The sequence below is a fragment of the Myiozetetes cayanensis genome, unplaced genomic scaffold, assembly GCF_022539395.1.
Source record: "Myiozetetes cayanensis isolate MyiCay16 unplaced genomic scaffold, myiCay2020 scf9, whole genome shotgun sequence".
In the NCBI taxonomy this organism is placed as follows: Eukaryota; Metazoa; Chordata; class Aves; order Passeriformes; family Tyrannidae; genus Myiozetetes; species Myiozetetes cayanensis.
This window is the reverse complement of record NW_026088185.1, coordinates 13224538-13247343: the sequence shown is the minus strand read 5'-3', so window position 1 is coordinate 13247343 and position 22806 is coordinate 13224538. Positions and strand designations below refer to the sequence as shown.

The window sequence follows — 22806 nt, the reverse complement described above, 5'->3', positions numbered from 1 at the left end:
CTCATGTCACCAGGGTTTTCACAAATGCTATAGAGACAGCTGACTATGTCACCCTCAAACACATTTGGTCTTGCAGGGGGGGATACAACTGTCTCCATGGATTTTAGCTACACCCATTAAAGTGTATTTACCCAAGTATAAATCAGCAATGCCAACTCACAAGGTAGCACAACTGTATCTTCCTGAAATTGTATTCCATTTAAACACATCTGCTACCTAACAGCAAAGATGGCTTTGAAAATTTAGATGACAAACCAGAGAAGACTTGTACATGTGCTCTGTGGTGAGAGGGCACATTTAGAAGGCTTTAGACCTTATGGTTTCAAGAGCCAAACTTAGCAGAGTTTTCAAGTTCTGAACTGGTTGGATTAGAAACTGATCTCCAGCCTTTCAGAGGGTTTCTCTGTCAACAATACGTGAGATGATATGTCCGAGAGTCTTCAAAATTCAGCCCACATCTGTCTTACTGGAACAATGAAATGCTGACGGAACAACCAAAACTGAATAACAAATCAACAAGCTAATCTACATCCTTCCAGCACACTTCCTAAAATGTGATGTAACCACATAAGAATACCACAGCCTACAGCTTCTATCTCTCACACAAAACCTGAGTATCTTAAAGACACAAAGTTAAAATTTGCATCTTTGACTGAAAAACACGTACATCTCGTCTTGTTTTCATGTTCCCTCAGGACTAGCTAGTTATTACAAGGAGAAAAAAAAAACAAACAACAAAAAAGCATAAAATCCTTAGAATATTTCTGGCCAGGATGTAATATAGCAGAAAACAAAATGTCAAAGTATGGGAAGACAGTCTTCTGACATGGTCCCCAGCCCAGGCTTACCAGTATAACAGAATTCAATAGGTCAGATAATAAGCGAGTACGAAATCTTGGCCCAATTAGATCCATGGCAAAAATCCCACTGATTTTTCTGGGGCCAGGATTTCAGTCTGGTCGAATTGTGTCCAAAAGCTGACCTTTTTTAAAAAGCAGCAAATGTCATGCAGTGTTTTCTACATTAATACATTCATATTCAGACAAACTGGAATGATTTTAGGCAAGGTAATATACATGGGTGACTTTGCTGTCAGGCCAAAATGGGCTATTGTTCCAGCATGTACACTGTAGGTGGAAGCCTGGACAAAGAAATACACTGCAGTGCAGGCAGGTAGTGGCCAAGGAGGGTGCATGATAGAGCTATGGATTTTGGTGTGAGAGCCTATAACTCCCTAAATCCATAAGAATTATATTATTCTCAGCAAGATGCAGCAAACTCAAATGCTACTCAGCAACAGAAGAGGTCTCCCCATTGTGCAGGTTAGCAGAGGCTCACGGTGTTTCCAAGAGCTGAGTCAGGTGTTCTGGAACTCCAGCACCCCAGCACCTGGGACCCAGGTGAGCTGCCCTCTCCCAGCTGCTCAGCCCCTGCTCACTGTACTTCTTCAGTGGACAGGACAATAACAACCAGGCACTCCTAGCACGGCTGCAACCTGGATCCTGGGGGGTTGTTCCTTCTGCATTGCAGTCTACACTGCTGTCTTAAACTTCCAGCAATACTTCACCTCTTCAGCTGAGTTATAGCTGAACAATACACTCCACCTCAGACTGCCTGCTCAAGCCTGACTTGTGTACGGTGTGTGCTCTTCACACTTCCTGCCAGTGTTTACAGCCAGGCTGCAGCGAGAATACAAGAGCTCCTGTGCTGTCTCTGGCTCTCCACACTTTCCTAGGCTTCTGCCTGCCCAGAACCGAGGCTGGCTCTAGTGCTCTGTTATCAGCTTACGTTCAATGCATTATTCTCAGTTAATGAACAAATGAAAACCAGTCTAACTTATCCCCAGGGATGAAAGGAAGGGCCAAGAGCAAATGCTGAAATATCAAAGTGATGATGTCAGTTAAACCTCTTTACAAAACAGTGAAGTGGAAAGACTGAAAAGGAAGGTTGCTCTTTTACTGCAATAAAGGTCAAATTAGGAGCTAAACACTCCTCTTCCTTCCCATCACTGCAGTATTACTAGAGATTGGGCTTTTTCCAGTAGTTTCCCTGACACAATCCAAGACATTTACCTTCTTTATAAAGGTGTACTGCCCTCACATTGTTAATCCCCTCTAGGCATTCAGAAAAAAAGGAATCTATTTCTACTAGCTTTATTAATGCAGTGCAATTTTCCCAGACCTGAAGCTGGATGAAATGTTTATGGTAATAAACGATTAATTTAATTTAGTCCATTTTTTCCTATTTGTGGCTTGACCATCACATCATCCTGACTCCTGTGTTTGTAGGATTAATTGTAAATATTCACCAAACAGATTACACAAATACATCTCAATTGATGAGCTGTTTGAAGCCCAGTGTCTCTGAAAATACCCGAATTACTTTTTACCCCAAAGAGTTTGCAGCTGGTTGCCTAATTCACATGCTATCGTTTCTGAGAGAGGAACTAAAACTTTTAAAATAGGAGAATAATGATGGAAGCATATCAGCTGCTGAACAGATAACAATGATTAATATTAATCCGTATTAAAAATTGTTTACAAAATGTTTAGGACTCACAAATAAACTGTTAAACTAACAGCTTAAATAAACGTGACCCCTGGGAACCGGGAGTGAGATGCAATCATGAGAATAGTCATGAATTGCTTTCTTCTAGTTCCAAAAGCTCTGCTACTTACTAATTTGTCTATTATCCTGCAGGGCTGCTCTGTAAAAACCTCCAAGGATATTATACACAATACAAAACCCACATGCAACTAATCATGGAAATTTGAGTAATACTAACTAAGGGAAATTTGGCTGAACAGGCAAAATGTTATATAGAATAATTTGTTTTGTAAAAAACATTTAGAAAATTACTTCCAGTTATGAAGGGAGGACTGAATTAATGATTTTTTTTTTTTATATGCCACATGGACACTTTGGAAACTTGTGAGAATATTTCTTTAAAAAAAGCATGTGCAAGTTAAATGTAGAATTAGGGTTAAAAGAATCACCAACAATAATCTGCTGAAGCCACAGAAAAATGACACCAGAAAACTTCAGGTTTCTGAGGCATAAAACTAAAAGTTCAGAATTTTAATAACGAACTCTAATTTTATCATAAAACCTTAATAGACATGGCTACAAAAATGTACTTCAATTTTTATAAACTCTCACTGTCCTGAAATCAGCAAAACCAGAGGTTTTACATTGCTTTTAATAACCTCCAAAGCTTAGTGAGATATTAAAATTTGATTGGATTTTAATATCATCTGAAAGATTATCCAACAGCTGCAATAAGCAATATGTAGCAGGACCTGTTCAGGGTCAAACTTTGTGTATAGGAAGAGATGAGGTTATTCTGGTTTCATCAGAAAGGAATACATATGCACATGAGGCAGCAGCCATGTGAAAGCCAGCTTTCTAATCCTAATAGTCGCCTACGGGCTCAGATGTAACTTCTCTGGGCAGTTCTGGCACACGGTGTTTGGTTGTTGGGCAGTTTTGGGGTGGGCTCTGGTTTCAGGTTTAGCTTGCAAGAGCAGTACACCCAGTGTGCAGTTGTGCTGTCTGCCACGAGCCCTCCAGCAAGGGCCATGCCTGTCAGCCCTGGGATACTCCAGCCAGAGGAGAGCAAATGCCCGTGGGTACAAACAGGCTGTGTGCGACTCCTGCTCCTGTGGTGAGGGGTGAGCCTGTGCCCTGCCACGCCCCTGCCACGGCTGAGGGACTAATACCTGGCCCCAAGTCACAACATACATTAGGAAAGACACCCAAATATTCAGCAACCAGGGGGCTCCCTATCTGTGTCTCGCACCAGTAGACAGAGTGGACACATCTGAAATAAAGGATGGAGATCTTTTCTGCTCCTTGTGTGGATGTGATTTCTAATAAACCATCATATGATTTTTTTTTCTCACCCTCCTCCTCCTTAAATCAACAACAATTTCTATCCTCTGAACACAACAAGGTCTTTGTAAACAACAAAATGATTATTTCCAATTTCCTGTTTAAGGAATAGTTTAAGGGAATGCTGACATGTTGAATAAAATCAAGATTTATTTTCTAAGAAAAAAATCCATTATAAAATTAATAAGCACTTACCAGAATTCACATGCATGTCCAATGAGTAAGCCGATGCTTCCTACTGTGATTTGAAAAGGGCTTCTTCTTGCTTTAGGTACTTTTCACAGTTAAAAACCAGGAATTTTGCTCCTTAGTTCATATGTAGAAATATTTAAGACTCTTTCTAATGTATTTATGGTGCTTTCCTATGCAGCCCTGCACAAACATTTCCAGTGTGCTATGACTCAGTACTTTTTTGAAGTAGCAGAAATACAATGAAAAGTCTGTTTCTCATAGCATTTTGGCAGAAAACAACTCTGTGGGTTGGTGTTGGCAACACCACATTCTAAGAATAGGGCACTTCTCAGGCAGAAAGCTGTTGAATTTGGACATAAGCTAGGTTTGCCTAGGCGTAAAGAAGCCACTGTCTTCAGGAAAAGGAGTAATTTGGAAACACTTATCCTACAAGTTAGAGAGCGCTAGTGTCTACCAAAATAATTATTTCCTGTGAGGACTATTCAGAATGAAGTCATCTCAAAGAATACATTCCATTGTACGAGCAAGGTCGCTGGGCAGCCCTCTGACACTTCCTCAAAGGAGTGCTCTATTCTAGTTTCAATTGTCCATAAACATGAGCAATGCTTCCTTCCAAGTTTGTGCAAATGGGAAGAAATGCAAGTGTGTGGTGCTTTACCATCCATGTACCATGCTGACAGCACTACTACCATCATTATGAAATGCAGGACGAGACAAAAAGTAATATAACACTGAGGAAGTGAAAGAGTTAAAGGTTTAAAAATGAGCTTGAACACAGCAGCTCTAAAACCTAATATACTGAGCTGAGCCTGGGCTGTCCTAGTTCTGATGCAGCCAGTGGAGATGGAAGTGTTTTCTCTAGCTAAGGCTTTACCCACAAATACAAGTTATACAGGTTGTTCTCTACTAATAAAGGTAATGCAGGTAATTCCCTGAAAACCCCAGCTACAGCATTCCCTTACTGGAGGTAACATTTGCCAAGTGACTCAAGTGTCTACAACACCAGTTTGATTTCATTCTTGTTTCACCCCAGCGCTCAGTATCCTTCTGATCATCCATACTACTCATGCGCTGCCTCTGGCGGCAGTAATTTTGGTCAATTATTTCCCTCCAAAAGGAAATGCTGGCACCACTGGCAGGGAAGCCAGCTCCAGGCAGATTGTGTTGGATGTGTACCTACCAGGACTCCTGCCTCATGGGACTGCCCTTCAGCATATCCCCAGAGAGCCTTTCTCTCTCAGCAGCCCTCTACAGACCTTCAGACCTTGCAGGACCTCCCGTGACACTCCATGGTCCTAACAGACAGAAATCTTCTTCCTGATATTTAGGGATCTACGTAACTTGTCTGGACAAGCTGTAGACAGCCAGGTCCGGAAGCCTTCTTTTTGCACAAAGCTGAATTTCGAATTTGTCTGCTTAAGATTTTTAGGCATTAAGTTCTTTGGAAGATGCTTCCTCTTGTTTAAAATTGCTTGTAATATTCCTGCCGTGCTTATTCATATATTTTTTCCTCAGTAGGACAAAGGACAGGGAAATAAATTATCTCCCTCTGAAAAAATGAGGCATTCTGAACTCCCTCCTATGCAGGACAACGGTGTTACGTTGTCACATCTTCAGTGGTAATATGCAGGAGTCTCCACCTTCTTTACCCAAGAGAAAAGAGGAGCAGGCAGTGCAGTAAACAGAAATCATTCTTTTAACCTTAATCTGAAAACTCTTCTATCACAGAACATTTAGCAGATATGCACTCACCTGTGGGCTTTATTTCAGGTGTTTCTACCTAAACACGTGGCCTCTAATGAAGCAGCAGCTACGTCTCAGATTACAGGCAGGTGTGACAGGTGAAGTTAATCATGCAGCTTTGAGCCATTCTCCCTGTACCCACTAAACCACCTCCTTTGAGACTTGTTCTAACAGTCCAAAGCGGGAATAGGTACGGCCAGAAGAAACGGTTACAACTGTGAAACTTGGACGAGATTTTTTAACTTGAAAAGAGCCAGGAACATACATATGTGTGAACTTCTGCCCCTTTCCCAACAAACACTAATGAACAGCTTCCAGCTATTGGCATTGAAAATAATCAGTCTGTCAAGGAAATGTTTCTTTCCCTAAATAAGGAAGGCTTCTCTCAAGCTCTCTCTCAAATTTATATGTGTTTGATGGTAGCGCTTTGTCCTGCATTAGTGACACGTTTATGGGCTGCTACCTTGAGGCCTGGAAACAAAAATGTAACGTCTTTCCAATAGAGAAAGCTTTCTTTCCACTGTGACACGTCTTATTAAATTCTGACCCTGGAAGGTTCCTATGTATCAGACATCAGTTCTAACATTTTAAATTACAGAAAACCAACTTAAAATTCCCTCTGAAGGAGCATACTGATTTTCCATTCTAAGTGTGATGGTGGTACTTGTAGCATGAGGACACCACACCTGGATTCACAGAAAGAAGGATGTGAAAAGACACAACATGGTAAAAAGTCATCATTGTGCAAGGGAAATGACACAATAGAGTGGAGACCATCAGAAAACCAATCAGACCATGGAAGGTAAAGAGCTTACCAGGGCTACTTGTAGAGGTTCTTAACTCTGCTTCTAACCTAAGATATGTCCTCGGGCATGTCTCTTCACCTTTCTGTGATTCCATTCCCCATCTGTAAAGTGAAGATAACAACATGTATCTTTATGAGTGCTTCAGATGACAAATGCAATGTAACTCCTTAGGGCCAACTTGCTGAATGCAGTAGGAGGTAAATAACACAGGCCATTCGTTGTCCTCCTAGTTAAAAATAGCATGTCCATTTGTTACACCCTTTCTGTCAGGTCATGTCTGCACCTCTACAGTAGCTAGTTAAAGCACACTTTCCTTGTAAGAAAGATGTGAAAGCATCAGCCTTTCATCTGTACCAAGTATGCATAGCACTATTCAAAACAAATCATTACTTGCAGCAGCAGTGGAAGAATAAAGATGTTTCAACAATTGCTGTTGTAGGAGAGAGAGCATTTACTTTAGCAGTTGACAACACACCAGAATGCAGAGCAAGCAAAATGCCTACCGCGACTTCTCACTCAGGGCCTGTGTCAGGATTCTTTATGGCAGGGAAAAAAAGGGAAGATTCTCTCAGACAACTGTTAAATTTTATCTTAGTCTGTAGTTGCATGATAGTCCAGGGACTTAAAAGTTAATTGTCTACAGTAGTTACAGAGAATTTTAGTGACTTACAGTTCTCCCATTAGATCGGAGTCCTCAGAAATAAGTGAGTGATAATATATTGATGCAATTGCTCTTCTAGTATGCATGTACACTTTTATTTGCTTGAGAACAGGAGTTTGTGCTGGGAACAATTATCGCACTACACAACTTCCAGTGATTTAAGGAAGACTTCGTTTATTTTAAAATTAACTTCTAAACTATTCACTTTTTTAATCGTAACAAATCTGGAATGTCGTTCTTGACTAACAGCTGAGCACTTGGCTCAGGATGCAGGTCATTACTTCCTCATTCTTTAACATGAAGGCAAACTGGCAGCCTACTTGGGATTTCTTGGGATTCTTTTAAAGATATCCAGAAAATCCTTGATAAACCATTCTAGATCATGTCAGATTTCTCTTAAACTCCAGTCATAGCTCCTGTCAGAGCTTGTTTTTCTAAAGGTAAGCATGAAAAGCTCTGATCAAATGCCCAGATTGTTGTTTTATTTACATACTACAATGAGTAAAAAACCCAAGCCCATAGTCAAGATTCTTGTGCACCCTGAAAACCCATTTACAAATTTTTACTTTACTTTTCTTGGACTGCAATTTCAGCCATTTTGTGATGAGATGGAAACATCCTTTTTGCCAAACATGGCCAAATTGCATTTTTAGCTCCTGCAGCGCTCTCACATCTCTAGCTCCACTGAAATTATAATGTTAGTCGGGATTTCCATTGTTGTGACAGCAAGCAGATCCTGTCTGCCAGCATACAGACAGGCTCAATAGACTGAAATCTTAATGCAAAATGGGATAAGAATAGAAGTCAATAGTGCCTGAATTAATGTTCCGGCAGAATACCCTTGGGTAATGCTCAGGGTATGGAAAGAGAGATACTTAGAGAGGTAGGAGAATAATGAAAATTTAAAAGGGAGGACATACTGAGGGGAATTTTCTCATGCTTTTTATCTTAAATAAACTTTTATGTGGTTTGTCCCAAGTGCAGGATGGCTTGCTGAAAGTTGTAATATCTTCATCTCATACCCTCATGATAACTTTGGTAAAAGAAAAGATCCTACATGTGAGCTGACAAAGTCAAGTATCTAAGTAATTGGAAATGAACTGTTTAAATGAGCAAAAGAGTTGCAGTTTGGAGCAGGAATGGAGCCATACTCTCAGGAACACAATGACGATTTGTACCCTTTTAAAATGCTAGAAAATCAAGAAGTGCAGATGACCCAAGAGATACTTTGGGGGGAAAAAAAAAAGGCAAACCTGAAATCACTATTGAAAAAAAAGAGGCTCTGAAAAGGGCAATACTGGTACGTCTATTCATAAAGAGCAATGATACATCACAGCTGGGCCTCCAGAGTCACAGTGGATAATTGCTCAGTGGCTCCTTTTCCCTCTCCTTTATTCCACCAGTCCAGTCCCTGTTTTCAATCAGTGCCTTGGTCTGTCCTCACGATGGGAGAGGCACATGAGGAGTAATAAGGAAGGGAAGGGAATAAACAGGTCCTTGCCCAGGGAGTGCACACTGTTCCTCAGGGTGTTTTTCAGTGGTATGCTTAGGGCAGAATCTCTTCCTTCACAACTGTTTCCATAATCAGGTTTCCATGTGAATGGTGCCCCTTTGCCAACACATGCCAGTGAAATGAATGGCAGTAGCTCTGTCTCTGCCATTTAATCTGCTAATTCTGTGAGGAGGGTGAAATGTACTCCTTGTGCATTTCTAGTCCATATCCCAAACACAGGAAGGCTCTGACAGCCAGAATGCAGACCGTGTAAGCTGAGTTACCCGAGCCAGAAGATGTGACAACACTGGGTTTTCATATCTGACACAGGACACTTCAGCAAAAAGATACTGAAATTTTGTAACTTTGTTGAGGGATTCTCACTTCAAGTTAAGCTTGAGACTATCTCATTGATAACTGCAGGTACACTCATGTAACTCAAAAAATGTGTTAAAACTTTCTATAGAAGCCACAAGAGTAGGCTAAGAAAGAGAGAATCTGATTTTTTTTATTTTTTAAGTATAAGGAAATTCCAAAACTTTCAGTACTGCAGGCAACTTACACAAATTACAAAACAAAAGAATATTGTTAAAATTCCTAGACTGCTAATGGATATACCAGCTAAAGATGCCTTTAAATTGTTTTTGTAATTTCTGACAAAACGTGGCCTAAAGGCCTCAGATACTAAGGGAAATGAAAGAACAGTACATAGCTCTTCATCCCTTTTTATAATAGCCCAGTTTTCTTGAAAGTCTTCCTGTTATACACCTTCCCTTTTCTCTCAAATAAATCCCAGATAATGATAGGCATTGACACTATTAAATATTTCTATTTTGGTGGACCAAAATAAATAGTTAATAACCAGAGCTCCTCACAGTTATAAATTACATCAACTGGCTCTCACAACCCTGCTCTTGCAAGGGAAGAGGTGACACTGAGCTTGCAAGGAAAAGAAGAGTGAGCATTTACCCAGTAAGCTGAAGAGAAGAACTTTACATAGAAAGACCTCTATGAAAGCACTGACTGAGAAGTGTGTTTGCTGCATGCTGCCCCTACTTAGACGTTAATTGGATTACAGTTGCACTCATTCATAACATTTTTCAAAATGTGAAGGTAACCAGATCACTGTTTCTTGCAGTATTTGCTGTGCACTCAGACAGCAAACAGATGCAGAAAAATGAATGTGAACAAACTCCTGCCAAAATACGTCAGCGTTCCCAGGGGCTGGGAAGGCAGAAGCAAGCCAGCAGGCCAAGAGAGGAAGATTTCTGCTCCTAGGAGTGAGGAAAGATGGAGCTTCCTGAGCACACAACTTCCTGAGGGGTCAGTTCTGGCCACTGGTGTTTGTGTCCACCATGGTGATGCAACCAGATGGAAACAGCCTGTATGTCCTCTTGGTAAAGAAAGAGCACTGTGTCTCCAGGGAAGTTCATTCCCCCCTGACAGGGGCAGCCTTGCAGAGCCACAAACACAAAGCACGTCTCGCAACACAGGGCCGATAGTCCCTATTTTGAAAGGCAGACTTCCATCACCTTTCAAGCATTACTGAGCTCTGCAGAGGCAACTTCCAAAGACTAAAATCATCAAACAAATTAACTTCCTGTTCAAGCATTGCCACTGCAGTGGTTTCACTTGGCAGTGTGTCATGTGCTGCAGAGGGAGGAGGAGAGAAGTTGTGTGAGCAACTGGGGTGCTGGCCCCACAGGGAAGGCAGGCTGGTGGCGTGGGGCCCTGGGAGACGTGGCAGTGCCTGCAGGGGCTGGGGACGAGGCGTCGGGCCCACCATTAGCACCATGCTCCTGGGGATCCTCGTGGTGCTCTGCTTCATCCCCACTGCTGATGTAACAGGTAACAACCCCCCTCCACATTTCAATTATTTCCACTATTTTTCTTCGCTTTGATCATCAAGGGGTAGAAGGTCTAGTATAGCTTTGAATTAATTTTGCACAAATTGTTCAGTGTTTGGATGAAAGGGGAGAGGCAGCAATGCTGCTAGGACTGCACATGGATCAACTCCATATAACCAAGAGACCCGTTCTTCTCTCACCACGAGTATCTTGGGTCTCTGAGATAAGACCCAAGAGCTTTCTTTTAATTTGACTTCTCTTTCGATCCACTTGGAAATTGCATGTCTGGGTAGAGGGGGGGTAATTTCACCTCTGGGCTTAACAAGTTTTTCTCGGAATTGCCTTCTCTTGGGGGGCAGCGGGTCTGAGCAGACCTGGTGTCAGTGCCTCTCTTGGGGCAGCCTCTCCATCACCTCTAAGTCTCCTATGTGAAGCTTCAGGTCCCCTCATGGCCTGGCTGGGTGTGATGGGCTCAGAGCTGAGCCCACTGACATCCTCACAGGACTAGCAAATGAAAGGGTCAAACGCAGAGTTGCTCACTGAGCTCAAAGATGGGAGGATGGAATTGCCAAGTTTCTGAATTTTGCATTGGAAAGTGTTTTATTGATACTTACTAGATATCTAGTTTCTTTCTGAAGATCTTCAGAAAAAAAAAAACAGTCTATTTGTGATTTTGAAATCCTGAGTCCTAGTTAATCTTTCTTACTCTTCAGTTGTTGTGGCTGAGGGTATTTATCTCTGTGTTGTCTTGCTGATACACACTGTTTGTATGTTCAGAGCTAACATGTCTCTCCAACAAGTACATTAAAATGCAAAGTAAGGCAAGGGATGCTGGCTTTTGCTAGGATAATTCTGAGACAGACAATTTTTCAAACCACTGACTGAGAACTGTTGTCATTGAGTCTTCTCCAAATATCAGTGTTTTGTATTTTACAGGGAAGCAACAGATAGATAGGAATAAAAATCTGTTTTCCAGTAAAAAACTTTTAACATATAGAACATCTTTAAAAAGCTCTTTTATCTGGTATGAGAGGTACAGTTGAATCTACTTTTCCCTTGTTTCGGCCTTATTTTTTCCATTGTTCTTTTCCTCAGTGAAGGCATTATAATTTGCATGACACCACGATCTACATTTCTTTCAGAGATCATAGTTCTTTCTTGTCCTTTCCCATGTTCATAATTCTGTGTTTGCAATATCATAATTATTTCCACAGCAGGCCCCTGGGTTGTCAGAGAAGACACTAATTCCAGGAGGGAAGTATCAGCAGCGGGTTAACAGATGTGAACAGCTTTTATGCAACTCTTTTGAACTGCAGCAAAACAGGGGCTATGCCATGACACTGTAGACATTTATACACTTGCTCTGCATGAAGAACTTGAGTTTCTCCAACAGCCTCACCAAGGCTGTTCAGCTTCTTAAAGGGAAGCACATGAGGTCATTCGCTTCTCAGGGCTCCCTTCTTTTGTCCCATCTATTTTCTCCACCTCTTCTCTTCATTTTCATCAAGATGAGTGATCCTTAGGACTTGGAAAACATTAAGGCAGGTCAAAACCCTGCAGGACTTCCAGCAGCCACAAAGTGTATTACAGGCCTAAGGTATTTTGGTTTGAGGAAAACAGCAGAATTTGTTGTGTTCTGCTGTTGTGAGACTGTTCCAGCTGCAGGTTGAGTTTGAATCATAGAAAGGGGCTTAGAATATTAGTTTAGTCCGTTTTCTTTTGCAGAAACACTGATGTTTACTAAGTTTGTCCTCCTCCTTTTTGTTGGCTAAATAATTACCTTGCTGTGTTCTGTCACAGAGGCAGTTAGATCAAGTGTCTGGTATTTTATGAAATATGTAATATAAGCAGATTCCCACTGCAGTGTGCCACAACTGACCTCATCTCCTTACTACCCACACAACCTTCTGGCTTATGGTCTCTGGGGGTTAAAATCAACCTCTAACCCACTGGTTACCAGAATGCAGAAGATGGGTGAGACGAGGTTAGCTGAGATTAGGATGACACCAACAAGTTCTTGTTTAAAAAAAAAAAATAAATCACCAACTGCCAAAAAACCCCCTGTGCTCACACTGGGTTTGATTAAAGCAAGAGTGCCAGCTGGGCTTTATGGAGTACTATGCTGCCTGCTGTACCCATAGCAGCAAGGTAGGAAAGCTGAGCAGAAAGCGAGTCTGTAATGGCCAGAAGGGGCAGATCCCTCCGGCTGCACATTGGACACACAGTTGGGTGGCCTCAAACCAAGGTAAAGGAGAAAGACCCTTGTACCCAGGAAAGAACAGTAAATGTAATTGTACAACAGACCCTCAGCAGCAAAACTGGAATAGCTTTGTTTCTCACATTCTGTTTGTGGGTTAAACAAACTCATTTCAGGTTTTCCCCTATCCCTCTGTGGGAATTAAGTGGACCATTTCTTTCCTTATAGAAATCTCAACTTACCTCAGATTCCTTGCACTGGAAAATAGCTCCTTGAAGTCAACTGGCATGAAAAAGAAAGAAAGGAGAGAACTAAATACTTTTAGTAGAATATTTTTTCCCAATAGCTGATGATGATTCATGGAAAGTTCTGGGGAAGAAAAAAAAATCAAAACACCTCAAAATAGTTACTTTCCATACTTTGTTGACTCTATTTCACTTTCTTGGCAAAAAGAAAGAAAAAAAAACCTTCATTGAAGTTTGGTTTACATCAGGGGTCCGTAATCAGATAGTTAGTATTTTACAGATATTATATATGGATGGCATTTTCTTTCATTATGCAAAACCCCCTCCCATGTGATTATAAGAAATGTCCAGTGTGACAAGTTATCAAAAAGCTTAACAAACATTAACAGATCTTTCACACCATTGCATATAAATCCTAAGATCCTGAAAAGGCTTGCAGCCTGTGCACATTGACTTCAATGATTTTACATATTTAAACTTCATGGCTTTTTGAAACTGTAAACAACAATTTTTCATAACTGCCACTTTCCTGGCTGGGTAAGGCCAAGATACAGATATTTATTGCTATACGACTGAACACAGCTCTAGAAGTGGTAATCATAATCCTATTTAGGGGAATGAAAACACCTACTAAATGTTTCAGAATTTCACCAATGTAACAAACCCAAAGTGACACTTATAAGAAAAACTGGCTCTGTGAGGGCAAAAGCTGTCTTAGCCCATGTTTTCTCAGAATGGTCCCAATCCTACTACGAATGTAGTCAAATCCTATTCAGATCACAAGTGAAGTGAGGGATGTTTGGCGTTACTCTGGTTTCCCCATGAAACTAATACACATTGCAGCATGATTGACTGTCTTCAATCCAAAAAAAATCCCAGGTGAGAGGAAGATGATGACAGCAGGGCTTGCCTAACACACTGATGGGGTAAGCTTGCTTTGCCCTTGTTGGCATTAAAACCCAACCGATTCATGTGGTGCTAATTAGTTCCTATAAATGAAACCAAAAATATCTCTCTCAACTTAGATTTGAGCTAGTAGAGGCTGGTTGCTGGTTTAGCTTAAATCGTGTAGGAGAATTCTTCGTTAATGATCCACCAATGACTTTTTCCCACTGCTCAGCCAGCCTGCATCCCAGCATCAGCAGCATGGGGCTGGGTTATCACACCCAGCCTGCAGGCCAAAGCAAACAGACCAGACTATAAATACAAGAGGTGGAAATAAGTCAAAGGAACTTCTCCTCTTAGGCTGGTGTATCAAAAGAGACTGGTTGCCAATTAGCACAAAATCATGGCAGAGACATAAATAGTCCAAAGCTGTAGTTAAATAGTAGAGCTCAAAGCATGAAGTGAGGTCCTAAACGTCAGGAATCCAGATGAGCTGACAACAGCAAAAGGTGGGGGGTAAGTCACAGGGGTCTGTAGATGAATCTAATAACATTTGAGTGTAGTCCCTCAGTGATAAGATTTTCAGTGTTCTTTGACTTTCCTCTGGCCATACTGAAAATCCAATCAGGCTGAGCAATAAATATCCATTTGTTTTCTGTAAGTATGTGCAGTGAAAACAGGTGAGCACTTTTCTGAAGTGTAATGCTTCTGCAGGTGTCTGTTCTGGGACGCCTATTTTGGTTGTCCACTCTGAGAAAAGGTCTCTTCTGAAGGCGTATTCAGTCCCTGTGACAATCAGGGTTGTAGTGGTGGGCAACTACTACAGCACAAATCAGAAAAACAACTCTGTCCCAAGTGAGATATGTAGAATTATGCTGTGCTAAAGGTCAAGCAATTCTACCACAGACTCGCAAATTGCCACTTAGGCCAAAAGTCAATTTTCTGGCCAACAAAAATATGATCAAATAGCTTGTCTAAAGAGGTGGAACCCAAACCTCACCCCTCACAGAATGCCTTATAAGCCTACGTGAGAGCTTTTGTCGGAAAATGCTGATTCGGTGAAACTGAAATGTTTTGCTGAAATGTCTTCATTTCGATGAAAATTCACCACAGGCACCGCCTCGCTTAAAAACTTGACTTGTCCTTTCTTTGCCACTCAGTTCCACGATTCCAAGATCCATATCTCTTTCTGCTGGAAAGCCTGGAAATGCTCATCCTTCATCCAAAGTTTCACAGTGTTTGGGTTCCCTGCAAACATGGGATTTCAGAGCTGTGAGGAGCTGTCCTCCACTCCCCATGCTAATGATGTGGAACAAAGAGACACGAGGAGGATGGACTACAATCTTTCTTTGGGAAAGCTGAGGCAGCAGAGCACTACCTGTCTCACATCTTCCTGCTCTCATTAGAAGCAAGGCTAGTAAATGAGACTTTCAATGAGAGAATGAACAACTTCAGCAGTTTCATGGGTTGTGCTGGTAACTGGAGAACCTGCTTGCTAGCCATGGGTTGTTTTTACTGCCCACACTCTATCACTAGTCCTGGCCACCTCACAAATCTTTGTGTTTACTTTACTCCCTGGACCACATTCCTCCCAGAGTAGTATCCCGCTCAAAAGGCCGGGGTACTCCATATTCTTGTGCAGGCATGAACACAATAAAGGAAGTCTTTTGGTCCTCAACATCGTTAAACATGGTGAAATACTAATTTTCTGGGCATTCTGGATCTGGCCTCCTTCCTACTTCATGTCCATTACTGGCCTTTTCCAAGTCTCACCACACAGATTAAGTAGAAAGAATACAGGTTTGCAGCATGTGTTGAGGGCAAGAGGCACAACTGTCATTCTTGCAGCCACAGCAATTCTCAGAGATCTACAAAAGACTATCCAGACCTCTTACGAGCTGAGCTTGCATGACGATTTACACACTCGTACACACACACAAAAGCTCTGGAAAGTTCCTAGCTTAAAAGCCAAAACTCCTCTCCTATTTCTTAGGGGTCATATTTTTGAAAAGCAGGGCCTCATTTGTACGGGATGACTTTTCTTGGAAGAAGTTTTCTTCCTGCATAGTCCTTGTAGTGCTTCATTTTTTGGCAGCTGGTAGCACAGAGGTCTACATGTCAGAAAACATTTCCTGTTTATGTATCAGTCTGGTCAATTCAAATTGAATTATACTTTCATGTGACATGTTTTTTTGCAGGCCATTCAAGTGCTAAGTGCCAATGCAGTGTCAAATTAGTCAGCTCCTGAGTCCTTAGAGAAATTAAGAATCTACTACAGCTGCCAGCAAGAGAAATTACTTATTTTACATTAAAATGATAGCAGTTCATTCTTTTAGTGTTCATCGTCCAAGGTCCAAGCCCTTGAAATGGTTCTGCAAATTCACCTGCAAACTCTTCAGGAGTCCTTGAATTAAAAAGCAAATGTATAAACAATCTCTTATCTGACTGCTAAACTAAGCATTCAGTTCATAGTATTTTCACTCCATAATCTACCCTGGTAAACTGCTTGCCACGTAAAGCATAGACTTAGATGGCCTTATATATACACACATGCACGCAGAGGCAGACCAGCCTTCTGAGCCCTGATGTTAAATCTCAATCACATGGGCCACTGTCGGTGCTAGCGTTCTGACTTTTCTGAAGAAAAACACTCTTGACCGCACAGTCTCCCCTGGTGACTATGTAATTATTTGTGTAGAGGTGGATCGCTGCAACAACAGCTCCTGTGAGAAACTGCTTCTGCAGATCGGTGGTTACGCACTCCCCTGTAGGGAGTGTCAGCAGGGGAGAGGAGGTATGGAGAAGAGTAGCACAGGAGGATGTGTGGTTCTGAAGTCTCATGCTGTACTTTATAAACAGGTGCTTTTCTCACTTTTCTCTCCTCCCTTCCAGAAAACAAGATTTTAGTGGCTCAGAGTCCTTTGCTCAAGGTTGATAACAAGAGTGCATCTCTAATTTGCAACTACACGTACAATGGAACAGGGGAGGAATTTCGAGCTTCACTGCACAAAGGAACGGACAGTGCAATTGAAGTTTGCTTTATTTCATGGATTAAAAAAGTAGCAAATAAAACTAGCGGTACTTCAACTAAAGAATTCAACTGCCAGGGGGCTCATGATAAAGACAAAGTCATCTTCCATCTTCGGAACATGAGTGCCAGCCAAACTGACATCTACTTCTGCAAAATTGAGGTCATGTATCCCCCCCCATATGTCTACAATGAGAAGAGCAATGGGACCGTCATTCATGTGCAAGGTAAGCTGGGAAATCTCTGCAGGCCAGTATCCTCCCAAGACACACTCCCTACATAATGGCTTGGAGCAGTTTGTTTCCTTAAAAAAAACCTATGTTTGGATTGCCTAGTAAAATTACATTCCTGCTCCTGATGTCCTGAAGAAGACATCTTAAAATGATAATTAATAAAAATGACACATTGGAACAAGCAGTAAATAAGCAGAGATTGATGTTTTTGTTTTCGTGGACCTAAAGTTTCCTTTGCTCTTTCCTTAAAGAGACACCCATCCAAATAAAAGAGCCTCTGCCTGCAATTCCTTTGTGGATTATGCCAACAGTGACTGGAGTTCTTGCTTTCTACAGCATGCTAATAACTGCAGTTTTTATTAACTACTGGGTAAGAAACTGTTCTCCTTTGCTCTATATGCTCTTTGTCTCAGGCTATACTTGCCATGTTTACCCCTAAGTCACTGATAGCCCTTCAGTTCAGGACAGCAGTGTTTCTTCACCCCAGCTATGTATACACACCCCACACCCACGCTACAACAGGTACCCCCAAAGAGCTGAAACACCAGATGCTCTCCAGGTGGGCCAGTCAGGCCTCTGCCACTGACTCCTAAAGCAAACAGTAATGCCACAGTGTTGGCAGTGCCCTGCACCCCAGAAATACTGGGACATTGTCGCTACCCTCTGCCAGTTGTCCCTGTCAGGGAAATGTAGAACTACAAGCATTTCTGGCAAAACCCTTTGAGACTGTACTGACAGGAGCTCACCCACAATAAAACAGCCCTCAGCTGGCCCAAGACCATCTGCACTGGTGTCTTGTGCCTATCCAGAAATTCCCTTGAGTAACCAGTATTTCTGGCAGCTTGAGCATAAGGGAATAGGAGCACCTGGATCTCAGTACCCTTTCTATCCATTAACGCTAAGAAAGCTGAGACAGCCTTATGGCTCACTATTTTTGCTTTCTAATCTCTCTGGAGAGTTGGCTGGCCCAAGTCACATCCAGTTCTGTCTGCTGGAGGAAAGAGGGAGTGAGGCATGGTGCAGAGGCAGCAGCAGGACATCTTCCTTGACAAGCCTTAGGATTGTGATCTCCAGAGCTAATGGAGTACTCCATGTGAGAAAGACTTGAATGTAGAGAACTCTATTCCTTGCACTCTGACTTTCCCCTCTTTGTTGTTAAATAATTTTCAAACATTATAAGGTAGCCTGTATAAAGGGTTCAGAATCCCTCACGGGTTAAAAGTTGCAAGTATGCAGAAAGCTACTGCCACTGCTAGGTGAAGCTTGAGATCTCTTAAGAGTTTCATAAAAATACACATTCTCAACCTAAGGCCATTTCTAATGGAAAACAATCAAAGGCAGGTTAAGTGATCCTTCTTTGTGCCCTATTGTAGGAGCTGATTCCAAGGAGAGCTGAGAGCATTAGAGCGAACAGCTGCTGGTGTTACAGTGCTGTGCTACTGAGGCTGTGCCTTATGAGATAGTATAGCTTCAAATCCATCATTTACCATCTGAAACATTTTCTCTGTATTCATTTGGTACCTAATGGCTACACGCTTTGCTACTAATATGTCTGTCCCCGGCAAGAGTGACAAGGCTGCATTGCCATGTGTGTTGTTTGCTGCATCAGTTTTTACCTGCTGTTATTACTGCTGGTCGTATTCTGTGGATAATATGTACTCTGACTGTAGATATATTTAGTGTTGCTGAATGTTAACACAGCTGCCTAGAAGATGTTATGAATTGTGAAAAAAAAAGGTTCTAAATGTCATAATCGACAGACACGTTAAGCCTGATACATGAGCTCCTGAAAGCAGCTAAAGATTTGTCTGTTTTCATACAGTTCTGCCTTCCCTGAAGGAAAACCATTTTCTCCAAAAGTAGTAGTCTCTGGTCCTGTAACAGGCCAATGTTCACTTGTGCTAGCAAAATGCCTTTCTCCAGTGCAAAGTTACCTCTTAGGTGAGGTAATGTGTATTATGGAGATGAACACACACAGATAAAGCTTTTCTATCTAATGCTTTACATGCACTGGCTGCATTACACGGCTTAAGCAGTATGTCACTTAAATTCAATTCTTTGCATATAGATAACCTTAATATAAAAAGCTTACCATATTTCATAGAAACTGCCCCACTCTGCAACTACAACATAACTCAGCCATCAGATTTTCTAATGCAAACCTCCTCCAGTTCCACAGTATCACATGTATACTGCAGCATATGCAACTATTTCTGTACATGGGAAGGAAATTTCAGTAACAAGGGGATTGCAAAAGAAGGTATGATCAGTATTAAGGAAAAAGCATGGAAGCACTTTATCTACCCCTGATCAATAAAGCCATAAGCTTTCTAAAAAACACCGCATTGTGCACAGCCTGCAGCAGTCAGAGGCTGAAATGCTGCTGTAGCCACAAACATCCTCTGTGATTTTAAGCAAATTATTTCACCTGTCTTCTGCTACTCTTATTTCTAAAAGAGCTGATGCTTCCCTTGTACCACAAGGGCATTATAAGCAGGAATTCAATGGTGGAAATGAGATTTTTGAGGCCCAGACAGGGAGACATAAATGATTGACATCAGCTCTGATTCTTTTGCCCTTTGAAGGAAGTTTCAGAACAACATATGCATTGTGTGTTACTGCTGTAAATGGCAGGCAAACTATGGTACACATAGTCTGGGCTGATTTTTCCTACTCTTATTCTGTTTGAGTTAAGCTAATTTCATTTTTCCTTCTAATAAATGAGGACAGCCTTCACAGCTCAGACTGTATTATTTCTGCTGAATCATTCCACAGATGAGAAGTGATGGCTAGAGGCATCAGTTTGTATCCTTGGTTTGTAGCATTCCTTTACCTGGAGAACTACACTGTAAATCCCTCAGCAGATAAGATGGAGACTTACATTCAGGTTGGGCAAATTCCATAGATTCTTTTATGAGAACATGTATTCTAATTCTTTTGTAAATATATTTAAACCTGAAGCTGCCTTATAAATATGCCTGCTTCCCTGAACGAGGGCCTAGGGCCAGAACCGTCAGCAGTTAAAATGAGATTTTCACAATTCTCTTCACCCTTCTCCCACAGCAAAAATCCAAAAAGATTATGTACCACCAGAGCGACTACATGAACATGACTCCCCGGCACCCACCATACCAGAAGAACAAGGGCTACCCACCCTATGCCCCAACACGAGACTACACCGCCTATCGGTACTGGCAGCCGTAGGACCCACCAGCTGACCCACAGCAGCCTTATATGCTTCTAGGCAGCCACCTGCTCTTGGACATGGAGGACAGCCTCTCCTTTTCTCATTATGTTTGTTGCTATTGATCATGGACACCTACACCATAGCAAATATTGGCTAAACTTTGATATACTAAAAGAAAGAAACAAACAACAAACAAACACAAAAAGGGGGATGGGGGGAAGCAAAAAAAGAATTGTTGTCCATGATGGCTGAAAATGAGGCCCAACCCCAACTGAGGGTTGTCAATGGGTAAGATGATGGCATCAGACCTCAGAGCTGGTCTCTTCCTAACACTTGTGGTCTTGCTCAGCTGTTGGGAGAAGCAGAACTTCTGTTCTTTTCCAATAATTGCTGCCTTAGATGTAACCCTTAATCTCCTTTCCTGTATGGCTAATCCTCAGAAACCCTTGTTGCTGTTAAACCTGGCAAAATGTAAAAAAAAAAATTATTTTCTTCTCTACAAGACCAGAACACAACTTGAAGTTCAAAACACATGCTTGAAACAAAGAGAGAAAGGTCAGTCAGAAGGTATCCAAGCTATTAGGCTATGGCACAAATGATCCACCAGGACAAATCAAGCTGATGCAAAACTAGTAAACCTTCAACATGTGAGTCCTTAGGCTGGACACTTCATAAACATTCATAAGGCCATCTGCAGTCACGACCAAGCAACTTCACAGAGTGAGAAAGCAATCAACCTGAACACAAAATCAAGACAAGCAGGAGAGGAAGAAAGATCTGTCTTTGGCATGAAGAACCCCATTTCTGGTTTGTTTGGCTACAGCAAAAGAACATGAAGTCATACATGAAGCATTATAAGACACAGAAGTCAGATTTTGAGAAGACTTTTACTTTCATTTTTGAAGTTTTGTTTCTATCCAAAAGGTGTTCTGCTGAGTGCTCCTGAAAATTTATGCACATCTTCTGGCACCTAGGTTATACCAGAGCTCTCTCAAAAATCTGGGTCCACTTTTGGGAAACTAAAGATCACTTGAATTTTTTTTCCCATAAGTACCCAATTTTTGGGATGTGAGAGGGTTCTTCATTCCCAGTATTGTGAATTGGACCTGTAAGTGCTCAGGGTCTGCTCTGTGCACTTTGTGTTATCTGGAGGTTACATTTCTATCTAAAGATGTTCTTCAGGACTGCTACATGCTGGAGTAGGAAAATGTCTTCAGCAAAACCTGATAAATTCTTTCAATTTAGCGTGTTTACAATAACGGGACATCCTAAATTGTAATTAGGATTGTCTTGGCATAAAATCCTTTTTCATACTGAGGAGACGAGGTTTATTTTATAGAGACTACTGAATAAACAATTAAAAAAATCCATATTCCCACATTGAAGTAAAATTGGGATTGTACAACATTTAATTTCCTCCAAATTGGGAGAAGATTCTTTCTCTCTTTGAGGGGACAGAATAAAAGTAGAGATATGGAAGTATGGCAACAATCTGCTTTGATGTCTTAATCCAAGGAAAAAACTTCGGCTCTTCCAAACTGGAAGTTTTATTTGAGTTTGCTGACTGGGCCCCAAACCTTTCACTCTGAGTCATATCACCATGACCCATGTTCCTGGAGGGTGCTGTGCCACCTCTGAGCAGTGGTGAGGTGCCTGCTGTCCCCCCAGGCAGGGACAGCTGGGGCCCCAGTTCCAGGTGCAGACCCCCCAATGGCAATGTTAAGGGAGGCCCCAGAGATCCAAGAGGGAGTGCTGTGAGCTTGGCATGGGAGTGCAGTCATGGACCCAGCAGGCCTTGAGAGTCTTGCTCTGGCTCAGTTCAGCAAACCCAAAAGATTATGATTGGGCTGAAGAAATTAAAAACAAAGTATTATTTATTTCTCCTCCTTTCCCCTTATCACATGCACAAACACCCAAAGGCTGACATTTTTCCACGTACAGTTTTTACTCTCCTCCTGAAAAGCCCCTCACTGCACCTTTGTACTGCAGCTGAGGCAGCAAGGAACTCGTGTGGGGGGCAGAGGGGAGGGAGCCAAGTGGACACATGGCAGTCCCTGAATGGTCCCAGCCTGGTCCTCCTTGCTGGCACTGACTGGGGGGACACCAACGCCTTGTCACCTCCCTCCTCACTTGGAGGGAGATATGAAGGATCCTGTGCCAGCATCCAGCCACTCCCGCTGGAGAGCAGCAGGCTGAGCACAGTCCCTGCCAGGGTTTGGCACTATCTTGCCATGCCCCAGTGTTGTCATTGTGTGACACGACATTAACAAGCGCTCCAGTTACAATGTGCTGTGAAAAATCACAGTGCAAATAGAAGGTGAGATGGCAAAAGTGTATCAAAAGCACAAAACAGGATAAACGTTCTTTGTGTAATCTGCATATATATATTTTTAGCTATA

The 22806-nt window shown here is 41.9% G+C and overlaps 1 protein-coding gene across 2 annotated transcripts in view; it reads left to right on the top strand.

Moving 5' to 3' along the window:
* Positions 1–21778, top strand: part of CD28 (CD28 molecule) — a 42372-nt gene extending 20594 nt beyond the window's left edge. Inside the window, exons 1-4 of one of the 2 annotated variants that reach the window (XM_050340112.1) lie at positions 10569–10633; positions 16852–17214; positions 17472–17590; positions 20284–21778. In XM_050340112.1, coding sequence (XP_050196069.1) covers positions 10579–10633; positions 16852–17214; positions 17472–17590; positions 20284–20424 — 678 coding nt within the window. In that variant the 5' untranslated portion in view covers positions 10569–10578 and the 3' untranslated portion in view covers positions 20425–21778. Of the gene's footprint in view, positions 1–10568; positions 10634–16851; positions 17215–17471; positions 17591–20283 lie in introns of those variants that run through there. The other variant, XM_050340113.1, reaches the window with a different exon arrangement.
* Positions 21779–22806: the final 1028 nt, after the last annotated feature.